This window comes from Apteryx mantelli, chromosome 15, assembly GCF_036417845.1.
Source record: "Apteryx mantelli isolate bAptMan1 chromosome 15, bAptMan1.hap1, whole genome shotgun sequence".
Lineage (NCBI taxonomy): Eukaryota > Metazoa > Chordata > Aves > Apterygiformes > Apterygidae > Apteryx > Apteryx mantelli.
In genome coordinates, this window is record NC_089992.1 from 1,104,318 (window position 1) to 1,120,242 (window position 15,925).

General features: G+C 36.2%; 1 protein-coding gene across 2 annotated transcripts in view; it reads right to left on the reverse strand.

Annotated features, from left to right (window-relative positions):
- The window catches only part of SPG11 (SPG11 vesicle trafficking associated, spatacsin), a 36,742-nt gene that overhangs the window by 5,100 nt on the left and 15,717 nt on the right, over positions 1-15,925 (reverse strand). For both annotated transcript variants that reach the window (XM_067305248.1, XM_067305247.1), the window contains 16 exons: positions 15,355-15,516; positions 14,505-14,571; positions 13,852-14,017; positions 12,756-12,961; positions 11,868-11,976; positions 11,090-11,249; positions 9,601-9,858; positions 9,160-9,360; positions 8,729-8,836; positions 7,379-7,541; positions 6,750-6,964; positions 5,657-6,401; positions 4,643-4,785; positions 3,010-3,208; positions 1,846-1,983; positions 19-152 (listed from right to left, as the gene is read on the reverse strand). In XM_067305248.1, the coding sequence (XP_067161349.1) occupies positions 19-152; positions 1,846-1,983; positions 3,010-3,208; positions 4,643-4,785; positions 5,657-6,401; positions 6,750-6,964; positions 7,379-7,541; positions 8,729-8,836; positions 9,160-9,360; positions 9,601-9,858; positions 11,090-11,249; positions 11,868-11,976; positions 12,756-12,961; positions 13,852-14,017; positions 14,505-14,571; positions 15,355-15,516 (3,174 nt within the window). The remainder of the gene's footprint in view (positions 1-18; positions 153-1,845; positions 1,984-3,009; positions 3,209-4,642; positions 4,786-5,656; positions 6,402-6,749; positions 6,965-7,378; positions 7,542-8,728; positions 8,837-9,159; positions 9,361-9,600; positions 9,859-11,089; positions 11,250-11,867; positions 11,977-12,755; positions 12,962-13,851; positions 14,018-14,504; positions 14,572-15,354; positions 15,517-15,925) is intronic.

Sequence of the window (15,925 nt, forward strand, 5' to 3'; positions counted from 1 at the left end):
AGGGCCAAAGACACATACCACAAGTCCATACTCTTCATTAGGTGCCAAGTGTTCATCTGTGAGACGCCGTGCTGCCTGCAGGACTCTAGTGATTCCTTCCATGTGGCAAGTCAAACTAAAGCAATTATGGGCCAAAATCAGCAATTCTGTAACTGAAGGATACAAGAACTCAGGTGTTTCAGTTAATAAGCTGAGGAAGTTAATTATTACGTCTCTCTCCAAAACTGATCCCATCTCTGCAGAGGATATAAAATCTCTCAAGCTAAAAGCAGAATTGGATTACAAAGTTGAGTTTTTATAGTTATGTCCTATAAGAAGTAACAGTTTCTGTAACAGTGCGTGCTCAGTCTGGCTTCTCAATCTGTGGGAAAGTCTGGTTTTTTTGGATCATTTTTTGAAATGTTATTTTATTCAACACACAGAATTTGCAACCCCCTTCACCAAAGGCTGATGGACAAATGTATAATATATCAGCACCCCACTACTACCAGTCAGTTCCCTGTTTGAAAAAGGAAGGCCGCAGGTTTCGCATATGGGTTTGAAAAAAAATTAATAAATTCCATACACTAAATAAATTACTTAAAACAATAAATTATAGTATCTTCCATTTTTTGTGAAAGGCCTGATCTAGTATTGTAAAGCAATCGTGACATAGTGGAGTCCCAGATCATACTCTCAGCATCATGCAATTCACTTAATAAAAAAAAGTAGTATATGACCTGGTACACAACTTACTTAAAAATGCAGGTTTTGAAAAGAATATGCTAAAATTCACAAAGCTATACAACAGATTTTGAAATAAACTGATTATACCTCTATGTGTAAAAATATCGTACAATAACACACAGACTTCAAAGAGAGGTATAGTATCCCAACACAACCTGTTACTTCCCAACATTCATTCTTCTGAGTTTCTTCTCCTAACTTTTAGTAAGCCATACAAGAACATACTAATATCCATTTTACACTGTATTACATGACAGAACAAAATAGGGGGAAAAGCTGTCCCCTTGCTTGTCCCTGTGCTGACAACAGGGCAAATCTGTTAGGAACATAAAGACTACATGGAACATGAAACGGTATTTTTAATTATTTGTTTTCTCACAAAGGTTTTCAAATTTCCAGTATTACAGCTGGATTCTAATGGAACGGTTTCAACCCTAATTTAAGCCATGTTTTCATTTCTGAGGAAGGTGTTTTAGAAGATGCTTTTTCTTACCACTCTGGATAAAACAGTATGAGAAGTTCTCCCTTTGTTAGTATTCAGGAGACAATTCATGCTAAAGTCATATCCTCAGAGTTAAATTTCCCATAATAAGCCTTTTAAAAAACCAATCTAAATAAGTAAGTAAAATATCTCATTTTGGCACTGCTGATGAGCTGCCAAAAGTACCTTGGCTGCACTTTGTAAACCTATTTACATCTCCATGATATATAAAGCTACAAAATGTACAAGGGACTTCAGAAACAAAAGACTTAGAAAGTTAATTTAACAAATGGATAAAGAAAGCAATTTCTAACCGTGGTTAATATGAAGAAAGCCACAGCATTCTCCTTTTGTAACATGTAACTATAGAAGTTCAGGTAACTCACTGACTGTATTTTCCAGCTATTAGCACAAAAAAAATCTGTATTTTGTATGAAAAGTAAACTAATCTAGCTCTTAAACAATATGTTCATTTCTTGTGCATATATTCAGATCTATTGATTTAATCACCAAGTTTGAGATCAGTAATAGATGCTTCCTCAGCATTGTTTCCATTCTTCGTTATGTGATTTTAAACCCAGTTATATCACCATTAACAATGCACTAGTTGCATCAAGTATTATTTGCCATTTACTTACTGCATGATAGTTCCCCACATGGCACAGAAGAAATTTTATCCAATAATTTCATGCCAACCAATGTGTGATCCTTGCACAGCTTAGCCAGCTGTAGGAATGCCTGACTCTCAACTGCAGGGTTCAAAACCTGTTTTTGTCCTGTGTGCACAGAGAGAGAGAGCTGTCACAAGTGCTAGTTGTTCAGGAGAGGTTAGCTACATTAACAGAAAAAAAAAAAAATAATATAACCTCAGTCTGGAGACTGACCTAGGACTTGAACTAAAATAATTCCAGAGACACTTTTGATCTTACCGCTTTAATTTAAGAATCAGATATTATTTCTTGCCAATTCAATCCAGTGCAACCCTATTGAACAACAGTATTGTTACTGTAACCAGGGTTACGATTTCACAAATCCAGTAGGTTGGGGCTGCTGAGAAGAGGAGCAGTTTCCTCTCCCTTCTACAGCACAATTCTAACCCCTCCCTTGCAGTGGCTCTGACACTCACGCTCTTCCATGAACCAATCTGAGTCACTAACTCAACAGAAAATTCTTCTTTCTGCTGGGTTAGCAAGTTGAATGTTCTGAAGGAGGCGCAACAAACCATCTGAGCTAATGCAAGTGAACTGATGGGAGGTGAGCAGCAAGAGTGCAAGGCTGCAGTGAGGGGAGCAGAGAACAGCATGCCTGGTCCCACCAATCTCAACCCTGCACCTTTGTTTCACAGGGAACTTTACTGTTACTGTTGCAGCACAGTCAAAGTTACTCAATTACAAAAGCCCTCCAGAGAAATTCTCACCGTTTTGAAGAACATCTCTCGTTTCGCAATGAAAAAAAGGGAAAATCTTTGGGCCATGCTTTTTACAAAGTTTTTAACAGGAGTCTTTCCAAGTCAGATGATGTGGGGTTGAAAAGATCATGATTAAAACACCGAAACAGCACTTCTTTTATACCATTAAATTTACATCCATAAAAAAATAAAGCCTTAATTATTGCAATACCATACTGGACACAAAATAAGCAAGTAATAATAAATGTTTGTATAAGGCTTTACAATGCTGCTCAGCATTAACTACAATAATTAGCACTCAAACATCTTGAGAGCAAGGACTGTTTTTCAGATACACAAATATCATACTTACAAACCAAAAGAGCTTAAAGGTAAGATCAGGCCCCTTTACTACCTTTCCCTTCTGAAGACACCAACAATTCCTGCATGATTTCTTCAGCCGCCAGCTCTGCCACAGTTTCAGGATGGAGACCCTGGGTGGTGATAAATGCCTGAGCCTTCTTGCATCTGTCTGGCTGGTGGGATGACAGAATTGCTCGAAGCACTTTTTCAGGGTCCCGAGCTGACATTTCACTGTAGGAGCAGTTCAGTTCCTAAGAAACATGTACATTCAGATGAAGCTACACAACTAAAATTCCAGTGACAGAATATATATTGACCAGCAGTACATCATCTTCCTGATGATGTAAGAGGGGAGTGGAGGAGAAACAGATAAAACTTAGTTTCAAAAAATGTAAATATAACCTGTCCTTACACCAGTTAACAGTGCCTTCATCTGTTTATCTTCAGTATTAATGCTCTCCAGCTCAAGATGGCACGTAAGTACTCACTATTTGAAGGTTAACACTCACTGAGCTGTTGTCCTGGACAGAGATGTCTTCCCAAACCAAATATTAACCATAACACTTAAAATAGGTAAAAGCAAGAGGGTCATATATATTTCCTCCCAAGCCAAGAATTGTGTTTTATTACATGACAGTTTCACTTATCAGATTACTTTTCTTCCTCTCTACATATTACAGACTCTCAGTGCAAAAGATACCCTAATTTTTGCATTTGCTATATTTGTAAGGGGAACTAGTGAGGCTCTGAAAATGGTCCACAGCTAGTCTGCTATAACATATTACACCATACAAATTTACAAATTAAACTAAAAATATAACTCAAACACAACAATCGACTCAGTAATCTATGAATTCAAACGTATGGACACCCAGCTTCAGAGAAGTAGTCTAGGGGTAGTACAAGAAGGAAACAAGCCATTTATACGACTCATTCTTCCCTAGCTCAAACCTAAAGCATTCACTCTGAACATTCAAGACCTGAAAAACACTGTAGAAGAACCTAAGAACCTCTGCAAAGTAGATTACACTAATATTTTCAGCACACATTGCTGCTTTTATTCACAGAAACAAACACTACATTCCAAAACTATGGGCCAAGTACCATACAAAGGGATTCTGTACCCTGAAAGAAGAGTGCAGCAGCATCTTCTGGCAAAACAGCAGAGCTGGGCTGCAGGCAAGCACAAAGGCTGTGGAGCAGAGGCAGCAAGAAATATAGTCTGCTACTTCTCCTATTGCTGTCTGGGCCAAAGAGCTGCCACAGTGTGGAGTCTGCAGAGCACCTCTGTGCTAGAACTTCTAATGCAGCTGCGATCTCTTCTGGATCACTGGTGAGCATGAAGGCATCCCAGAACAAAGGCCTAAAGCAAGGTACTGGATGAGCAACATATTCTTGAAAGATTATAAAAGAGGCGCATTAAGGAGACACATTAAAGAGGCTGGAATCTGGCTTAGTGGAATAAGGTGAGGGGTTAGGGAAGAGTCTAGGAGTTGAGTTCATTTCAACACTTAATGCCTAGGATGCACCTGGCCATTAACCCATGCAAAGGCTTGGTAATTTCTCCCTCCTAAGCTTTTTTCAGTCGGCTGGTGAACACTCTCTATCCTTTTCTCCACAAACCTCTGCAGCACAGCTTGATACAAACCACTACTGTTTCTCCTGCAATGCTATTAGATACATACCTTAGAGAGCTCATATAAGCAGAGAACCTGTCTACAGTAGTTTCTCCCATGGACACATTCATCTATCAGAGCCTTCAGACCGATAACAACATGATCATCTGCAGAAGGAGCCACAATGTGCGTCCAGTCTTCTAAGCTTGATGCTGAAAACAAAAATACAACAAATTCCTTTCTCATAAAGACAGATAATAACACTAAGCCTTATATGTGAAGAAAGACTCCACAGACCTATAGCAAACATATAATAGTTTCTCAGTCCTTGAAAACTGCACTCATGATAGCTGTGGATTTTTTTGTGAAGTTTTATGGTGTAAACAATATGACAGAACACAAATGTTACAAAATATTCGTAATAATATTCAGATGTAAAATTCCTAAGAGCAGGAGAGCAAGTATATGCGTTCAGCAGTCTTCTTGATGGCTTAAGCTTCATTTTTTCTATTCTATTTCTATTAAGCTTCATACCTGTTAATTTTAGAAAGTAATTTTCCAGCTGACAGCTTCTTATTCAGACTTTATAAATATGCACACAGTACTTTATATACAAACACTGTCTATCAGCTTCAGCCTTACTATGAATAAGAAAGACTAAAACCATTATAATGTACCAAGAGTCTAGTGAAATACATTAACTAAAATATTCCCATGTTTCAGCTCCAGAAAGACATTTAAGATTTACTATAGTGTGTATTCCAAAAGCAGGATCACAGATAATTACAGAACTGTACGATGCTACTTCACCTGAACTGAATTGTGATCCAAAAAAAAAGAATGCTTAAGAGATTACAAAATTGTATATAGAAACACTCTGCTTGAAGCGCATATAATCAATGTCTATTACAAAGCTTCAAATTCCTTTCAACAGAGGATTTATGAATCAAGTAAATAACTTACTGTCAGGAAGACCCTATCTCCTGCAGAGACTTCCGGCAAAATAACACTGAAACAAAAGAGCAAGAATCCAGTGGAGCCCTGACAGTGGTATTAGTGGCTGAGCTGGTTAGTGTTACTTACTGCTTGGGACTCCGCTTGGCTGCAATGCACTGTTCTCATCTGTCTTCTCTCTTGCTACAAGGAGAGTCTGAATATCTGGGTGCAATTTGTCTAGACCAGCCTCCCCTGAGGCCAGGGCTCTGCAGTGCAACACCAGTGAAACATCTCTGCTGTAGAACTGGAAATAGTGACAAACTCGGCTGGCTTCATGCACGCTTCCCTCATCAAGGAGGCGTCCAACAAGAAACTTGAGCGATTCCTCCTCCTCATTAGTCAGGGTCTGCTGAGATTCTCTGAATGCAAAGCCCTCTAGCTTTAAGTATTTTGGTGTGTTCAGAGCAGGCAGCTTTGAAAAAGAAAACTCCTTAGCTAAGTTATCAAAGGTAAGATCCGTGTTCACTAAAACATGGCAAGAAAATCTTGATTTGCCTGACTCTTCATAGGTGGATAAGGTTTGTTGTGTGATGCGACAGATCCAGATCTGCTTCTCTATTTCTTCTAATTTATCCAGTGACACTGAGTCACTCTCAGCTAGCCAATGGCCAGCTAGGGTAAGCAACAAATGTTTCTCCATAATGGTGTTTATCTTCTCATGAGCTGAAGATTCAAACACTGTGTTTGCCTGATTCAAAAAGAAATCAGATGCAGCTTTGCTGGAGATGGAATTTTTCATGAAGTTGTCATTACATTTTTTCCAGAATTCAATTCTTGTCTGGTTTTGATGCCACTGCCCAGTGTTTCTTAACAGATGTAGATCTCTTAGAATCTGCAAAATTCACAGAAGGTTTAAACAACAATACTTTAAAAAGGAAAAATCACACTGAATGGCCTGAATATTAAAAAATTAATTCAGATTAAGTGTCCCAATATGTAACAAATCCATCTGCTCTTCTCACCAAAAAAACTGGTTGTATACCAAGTAAAAATTGCAAGAGAATAAAGAGAGCTCCCCTGTCCTTTTGAGCACAGCACTTGCAGCCAACTTGTTTGTTGTATTTGCATTTCAAATAGAAAGTGATTTGAAGAAGAATTTTTTTTTAAAAGGCTGAGAAGTAACATTCTTAACACTGCCAACAATAGCAGTATTAAGTATAATTATTTAACAATACTGTACCTCCTGGGTAACTACATTGTCCACGGGCAATTCAGCTAATTCTGCTACCTTCCGAGCCAGTGAGAACATTCCTTTCTCTTGTAGCTGCTCTAGAATTGATCTGCACTCATTCTGAAATGTCTCTGTATTGTAACTGGTTAGGATGGAACGATTAATTGATATGGATGAATCCTGCAGGGTCTCACTGAGTGCACACAGTCTCTTCACATAAGGGCCTGTTTTAAAAGAGTATAAACAATTAAAGGCAGTTGGTTTTTAAACCCAAAGAAATTCTGTTATTTATTTCATGCAACCTGGCCAGAGAAGAAGTGCAGATTTAACATTCTAAAGCTTTCACAGGACTGCAAATATATTCTAAACCCATAACTAAAATTTCTGTAGATTGCCTGTGCATTCCTTATACGTTCCTTATACAGTTGCACTTAATTGTTCTCCCAAATAAAATTACATGCAATTACATTTTCCCCACTGCAATTTACTGTAAGAACCAATTCTTGTTACATAAATTCCTACACAAGAATAAAATACTCTGAACAGACAAAGTAAACATTTTTAATCACTCCAAAAACATCATATGTGGTTATTAGGTTAAAGCAATAAGATCATATAGTAGAGGATGTGTTATTTACCATCAAGTAGAAGATCATTTGCTGCAGCAAACAGCTGTAAGATTTTTCCTAGTTCATATTCCGTTTTACACTGCTGCATCATCAATTCTAGAAGAAACAATGCTTGCGACTCCAACCATTGCACAGGTAGTTGTGCAGGTGTTAGTTCATCTGCGGTTTTAAGCTGTGTATATGAAAAGATTTTTAAAGGTCTGGAAAGGTGGGGTTTTTTTGCAAGCATATTTTGCAGCAAATATAACGATTAATTTCTGTCCATTTTGGTGAAATCATGCTGAAAATCAGAAGTGTACCAAACATAACTCCTTCTCCAACAAATGAACAGCATCCCCAAGGGGGCACTGATCCATCCCTGATGTATGTGTTTGCCTTTGATCTGAAAGTAGTAGATTTTATGACAGGGCAACCACTGATTACCCCCGATAACCATGGAGCAGATGAAAGATGCAAGAAGAATCGGAAATGGGTAGTAAAATAAATGGTTAGATTAATAGCTCTTGTCATATAGCTGTATACTTTATAAGCATAGCCATTATGTATGTCAAAGGGCACATAGGGAAACTGATCTAGCCTGAACTCGAATTGCAGGAAGGAAAACAACCAACCACTAATGACATGGAATGTTAGTTACTAACTTGTTCAGGGAACTGGGAAATGGTGGTGGAAAGGAAAGAACCAAAATAATTTGTGAAAATATCTGCATGTGACAAACAAGGAACACAGCAGGGAACCACTTCAGTCCTGTTAAAATCAACTGCTGAGTCAGTGTTTTAATTGGACTGCAGAACTGTAATTCAGTTCACTGAGTCATTTTCAAATAAAGTCTACAGTTTCTGACAACTGCCAAAACTAAAGAGGTATCAAAGCTCCTTTCAGAAACTCCCAAACATATTCAAGAACAGTTGTTTGTCTTGAATAGATAGTCTCTGTAAGTCACTGGTTTATCAGCACAATATTCATTTGCTCTAGTCAATGCAGAACAGAGAATATCCCACATTTACTCACCACAAGTAATTCAATTTACCACCAGTGGTCCTGCTTGAGTCAATGCCACCCCTCAGAAAGTGAACTGCTCACACAAGGTGGACAAAATGTATTTCAGTCTGCCCATATCAACTTAAAACAAAATGATTTAAATGCAATGTGGGTATTGAACAAATGGTCAAGAACATTTTCCCATCAATTGCCAGCAATAAAAAGAATCTGCTGATACCAGTTACTTCACAAATTAGCTCCTAGACTATTCTAAGCTTACCCTTTTTCATTATTTTCATATATGACATTAGATGACTATTGCATTCTAATATGAGAAGACCTAGGCAAAGACATTTACAAAAAATGAATTCTACTTACTTTCATGAGACTTGTCTGAAACTTTTCCAGTTTCGTTTTAGCTTCAGTGTATTTTTTGAAGTTCATACATAGTTCATACATTTCCAGGATATAGAGTAAAGGGGAATCCTTTAAGATACAAAAACAGGTTGTAATTCTTTTCTGAAAGTACATCAATAAATGAAGAATTTGTATTCCTCAGCGCCAGAACAATGATGTTTTTATTTATTTAAAACAGCACGGAAGCTTGATAGATGATTTGCAAATTTGTAATAGTTGCAAGAACTTCCTTCCATTCAAAGATTTTCTTATTTGGCCAGGACTTTTCATGGATTACACCCAAGCTATCCAGTCTAAAAATAGCAAGACAGAGGGGGAATCTACAGGCAACCTCCTCTCCAAGGAAGATTTGAGATACAGTCAAGAGTACTGCTAAAAAGATGTGACCTTACCTTTAAAAAGAGCTGGAAGCCATTTATAAGTGTTTTACTTTTTTCCTTTCTTAAAAACACCTTCCAGATAGTTGATAGGTCATGAAGATCCCATTCATGATTTTCTACTGAACTTTGAATATGGTTTGTTGCTTCAGCTCTGGTAACACTATCCACAGTAGTAATTATCCAAACACAGAGGCAATGGATAATGTTGGCATCCTGCCAAATGGACAAAAACAATAGCTTTATAACAACCAGAAGACAAATGTCACTTCATTATATATCACTTGACCAAATATGTCATCCTAATCAGAACAATTATTATCAGAACTGAGAAAAACTTGATGAATACAACCTACTATATACCATTTCACAAAATTATGTGCAATAAAAATGTCTAAATTGTCACTTTTTTATTATTCATACCTCTAGAAGATAAATAACTTAATTAATACTCACTTGAAAACATGCTGCTAATACACTCAGAAAGGGAGCATGCTGCCTCATTCCTTCAGCCAAAAGGTAACATGAAGGGTTGGAGTTCCCCTGACATTGAAAAAGGATTTGGAACAGGCTATCCTCATTTTTGCTCTCAGACATATTTGTAGCACTGTTCTGAGGACCTCCTACATCAGGGCACAAAAATGGTAACTTCTCCAATGCCAGTGTCAAGTGATCTCGTAAAATGGGAGCGAAATCTTGAAGGATAGAAATGACCTAGGAAAACAGAATCAAAAGCATCTATATAGAGCGAGATTCAAAGAGAATGAGGGGGAAGGAGGCAGGAAGTACTAAGTACTTGCAGAAAAGTCAAGCAAAACATTCTTCAAATTTTTTAGTACATTTCTGGAGATCTAGAGAGGTAAAAGTGTTCTGTAAGTATGAAATACTATAACAAAATATCGAAATTCTTTCTTTTACATGAAGGTAAAATGCCTCCTAGAGACACTCACTTTCATCCTCACCTGTATCTTGTACTGCTACCAATATATCATGAAAAGGAATTCTAGTGTCTGGTTAGTTATTTTTGTGTAATTACAGATTTTTCTTTTTTTAGAAAGAGTAATGAAGAGATACAAGTTAAAATCCCAGGCCTGCTGAGTATTACCTAAACCAGATTTTTACAGTTCTTATATTATTTTTTCTAAATTTCATTTAATTTTTACATATTGGTAATATTTTATTACTTTTTAAATTATGCTAAATAACAGAAGTGGAAGACTTGGATTCTCAAAACTTCCATATCTTAACATAAAAGATTGACTTAAGTTTTGAAATGAAAGATGAGTTGGTTTATTAAAATTTATATTGAACATATACCTCTCCAATACAAAAACTAGTAACTAAATGATTTTAAAAAGGAAATTAAAACTACAAAAACAATATGAACATGCCAAAATAATAAGTAAACTTAACATGAAAATGAAGTCCCTTTTTGGCAAACAGTTTTGTGTCCAATTCACTTCAAAGATAGACTGAAATCACTTCTCTCTGAATACTGCTTTTTCCTGACTACTGATTAACACCACCACATACAATTTTTCAAATGGGGAGCTTTTTCCTAATCTCTTTTGATAGTTAGCTTTCATGCCCTTAGAAGCATTTTACTCCATCTGCTGAAGAGTCAGTTTCCTCTGGAGTCAGTTTTTTGTCTTGTGTTAAGCTTTCCACATACCAAGAGGCAGGGAAAAGTAGAAAAGGGGAGAAACCCAGCTGTGCAGGAATCATGAACAGAGGACGCCAAACGTCCTGAGACAACTTCTAACTCAACGGTAAGTGATTAGGTTTCAATTTCACATTGTCCCTCCAATGTGATATCCTTTTGTAAGAATACTTTTTTCTTTCCTTTTTATTATTTTTTTTTTATTTCAAAAAGACCATCACTGATGAAGAGCATCCTTTCACAAAAATCTCTATCTTCATTTAATATTATAGACAGTTAGCTTACCTCATCCGGCTGGTAGCTGTACAGCTGGGTTTGGATGATGAACTGCAGCCAGTCATTGGATTTAGCACATTCCTTTAGGTACGATGTACTCAGTCTGGTATTATGGAGCTTACAGAATTGCATTACCAAAGACCACTGCCTTCTAGAGTCATTAGACGTCCTGCATGGAATTTAAAGATAACTTTAATTCAGCATATCTGCTTTTACCTTCGTGTACTGTATCTAAAAGCAGAAAAAAAGGGAAAAAAAAGAGACATAAAAACAAGCTTTTGAAGTTCAGCTGTAATAATGTGATATTTATATCAGATGTTAATAATGTGTAAGCTGATCATATGGCCTGAGATCCACTGCCTGCAAATGCCAGCACAAGCATTTCCATTGACTTCATCACAGATTAGATCAGATTCCACTGCAGGAGCTTCCACACTACGCTCTCTGCGCACACTCCCACCGAGGCAGGTATGCTGCCCAATCTTGAGAATGTAAGCTTTGAAAAGAATTCAGCAATCTTTACTTCTAAGCCAGGGTGCTGCAAGAGTGCTGCGGAGCAGTAAGTTTAAAATGGTGACTGCATTTCATTATTCTTGCCAATATATATCTATTACCTCTATCATTTGAAATACCAAGATTATATGCTAAATTCAAATTCTGTTATTCAGTTTACTGCAATAAAATATAAACAGATCTCTTTAATAATGCCTGAATACACAAACATTAAAATTCAATGCTCAATGTCAACTTGTCAGCATAAAAAATTTTTAAATCATGTTTTACTCACTTTTTTATTCCTTGATGCTCAATTGTATCCCAAAAGGCTTCTTCTAAGCAGGTAAGAATTTCTGCTGCTGCTGCTTTTTCACCATCAGCCAATTTTGTTAACTTTTCAACTGTTTGAAAGAATGTATTACTATTTCTGAGATACTATTTTGGCATTAGAGAAATATTTTCAAAGGTAGCAGAGTAAACAAGAAGCTCAAGTCCTATTAATGTAAACACTTCAGTAAGTATGTCAAGTCAGGTACAAAGTGCCTACATGATTTTTGAACAAGAATTTCAGCTTTCAAATCATCTAAGCTTTTTTTTTTTTTTTTTAAATAAGCCTGATCTATAGTTCTAAACAACATATTTTTAGAACTATCAGGAAAATGGAAATTAACCCCACTAGTTTCCTAGTCAGGACAAAAAAAACCCCTATGGAATTGTGCATACAACTTTCTAAAGTTACTCCTAGGACAAATTTAATGTCTTCTCAGTTTCAAATATCTGATTTTGATACAGTTGTAAGACAGAATTCAAGTAAGAAAGAGAAAAGAGATTTGGTAATGTCCCTCTATTTAATCCTCTAGTTATATTAAAACATTAAGCTGCATCTTACTAAAAATTACACTGAGCCTTAGGCAGCTGTTTGACTCTATCCATTAGAGACTACTGCAATTCTGGCTGCTTATCATATTGCAGCCTTCCTGCCTTATTTGGTATGCCAGGTTCAAGCTGCACCTTGAAGATTAGCAAGAAGCAGCAATATAAGAACAGCAAAATTCTTAGCTCTTCAAAGAATGATCTTACTCTTTCTGAGAGATTAGGCATCATCTTTCAATCCTTCTCTGCTTCTCATCCCAAACAATATATATTACCCAATTTTAAAACAAACAAAAGACACACTTACCAAAAGATTCTCTTATTGGATTGTGCTGAGATTCTTCATTTCTAGTTTTATAATTGAAAATCATGTTTGCAACTTTAATATCAACTCTGAGTTTGAGGCTGTTGAGACCAAGCAATTCTAGAAAACAAACACAGGCTGCTCCTATTGAAGGTGTATGAAAGAAAGAAAGGGCTAAAATATAGGCTTCATTTCCTGCTTGCTGAATCCTAGAACAAAAAGAACACCAGTTAATACATATGATTTTTAACTGATCTGTCAAATACAAATATTTCCCATGTAAATAAGTATTTACAAAGTTCACTAACCTCACAAAGACTTTAGTAGCATGGAAGGTATTTACTAACCAAGAATTTCACATTTAGAATAAATGTAGGTATGAGAATAAAGCCTTGTACGTGATAAATGTTCAAAGGACATGCACAGAGTTTGAAATCTGATAAACTTTAATAAAAACTAAAGCCAATGCAAATGACACTATAACTAATAATAATAATAAAACCACTGTCAATAGTTTTTAGTATAAAATGTTCCACTGCAGAATTTACAATCTAAGCACTGCAGCATCAAGAACCTGAAACTGATTTGTGGATTGCACTGAATTAACTGTAAAAGGCTTCAAAACAGTGACCGGCTCACTGGATATCTGAAATTTTTCCATACTAGTAACTGAAAAATTTAGGGATGCTTGAGTCTGACAAGAATTTTAAATTCAATCTTAGGACTTGTCAAAGTGGCATCTTTTTTCTACAAAGTGACCTAGAGGCTCAGTTCACGAGAAGAACCACCTATTTGTGTTTGATACAACTGGAACATTTTTCATTCCTTGCTTTCATTGTGTGGATATTATTTAGTAATTCAAATTAAAGCTCACCTTCTTTTAGATGATATTTTATTTCTATGCTACCAAATGCTAGATTGAACGGATTTCCAGGACACCTAAAATTTCAACTGGTTAACACGTAAATTATACATCATTCTGTGTTCTTGGGATGATCTGCACACCACTCCTGTTTGATGTCAGGGAGGATTAATGTAGCTTTTGTGCTAGGTTGTAACATCAAAAGAATGATCCAAATACCATTTTTAGAAGACTTACAACTGTTTGGGGGATTTGCTCTTTACTAACTGCTGGACCAAAAATGTACCAAAAGCAAATGACGGGCGTCCATGGTGCAAATAGTACAAAAAATCCAGTCGTTCCATTATAGCATATTTATTCACCAGTTCAGGGGAAGAAAAATGAGGAAAGTCACTTGACGTATCTAGAAAGAATATCATCATTTTTATGAGCTGATAAACAGTTGATTTAAACATAGGAAATGGCTTTCAGCTACTGAACACGAGATGATAGTCAAATACCTCTCTTGCTCTAATTTAAACTTCAACATACCCAATCCCACTGGAATTCCAGTTCTTATTGTAAATACAGAACTCTAACACTAACTTTTTCTAATAGCCATGCTCAGATCATTTCTTCTTAGGACCTCAATTTGCCTTTAAAAGAAGAAAATAATGCTTTCCTATCTCATAGTACTTTATAAAGATTTCTGTCTGTGAAGAACTTAGGGAAAAAAAGACAATCCATCTAGCCATGATTAATTTCAAAGCAAATTTTTAGTAAAATCAGCTATTTTTTTTGTAAAAGGAATGTCCTTTTGAATAGGTTTATCAGCCAAACGATTCCACTGAAAGGTATTTTATCTGAAGTAAACAGGCTAACAAAGCATATAAAACTAGAGAGTGACATACCTGATAAAGCAAGAGTATTTGTTGACTGCCAGCCAAACAATTTAGTGGGATCAAAGGGCACTAATGACTGAAAGATTAGACACAAAATACACTCAGTCGGTTTAAGATTTTGACATCAGACCAGACTACAGAATATTGCAGGGAGCTACAGTAGCAGACAGTCAAGAACTGTCTGAGCTGCTAGTTGTACCTTGTGCAGTTCTCTCTCAAAAGCACGTATTTATCAACTGATGTAGGACCAGAATGCAAACAAGTGCAAAGAAATGTTTAGACTTTAGTCTAAGGAAATGGGAAAGAACACGTTCAAGTACTTTGCTGAACTGTGATCTTAGCAAACTACCACTTTCCTAATAATGAATAACTCATTCACAGTTATTTTTTCCACCTATCAGTTTGTCATTTCATACCACACATCTCAAGCAGATGTCATTTGCCCAGAAATGTTTGTCATAACATTCCAGGAGATGCTATCCTTTAATTCTAAATTTCAATTTCCCTTAGACAATTTAAAACAGTTTCATTTTTTATAATACTGAACAACCTGATTACTGAATACAGCAAGAATATTATTTTTCTGACATTCCAGGACTGTCACACATAACCTCTGCTGAAGTTAAACATTGCAGATGTCTTTACATGTCTGGATTAAAAATGCCAGACTCATTATAACTAGTACTGAGATACCATTTACCAAAAAAAAAATTAGAATATAGCTATAAACTTTAGCCCCTAGTTAAGGATTCCAAGAAAACAACATTGTCCCTGCCTACCAGGATTTAGCTGAAAACAAAATTCTCTTAGTTTACTTTTCTTTTGCCAAACAGCTCTATTAAGAAAAAATTTTGTATACCTGAACAAGATGGTAGAGAGAGATGTCAGGTGGCAAAATTCCGTGAGAATTACACTGGGGAAATAGAGCAGCTTTAAGCTTGGGGTAAGGAGTCAATGCCATTTTTAAGAGCTGTGGATCAACTTTCTTTACAGTTCTTTCCTCATCTTCATTCTGAAGAACCTATATTGAAAAGAAGTAAAATTATTTCACTAGGAAGAAATAACTGCATTAGGACAATAATAAAACAATCTTTGAATGTGCCAAACTATCTAATTTGCGGGAATTTGGCGTATGGTAATAACACAGAAAAAATATTCTGAAAAATCCTTGTAAGTTATACTGGACAAACCTTCAACAATAACTGTAGTTTTAGGCTACTCTGCTATATATAACAAAACTGTCTGTATTAATAAAATCTGTTCTACTGCCTGTATTTTTATAATGTGTTTTTTAATCTCTGTAACACAATACAATTGGTTAGCACAATGTAACCAGTAAGCAAAACAGTTTTTGATGTGTGCCCAGATTTTTAATGTTTACGAATAAAAAAAGGAAGCTGACTAACATCTATTCAGACCCAAACAGAAGA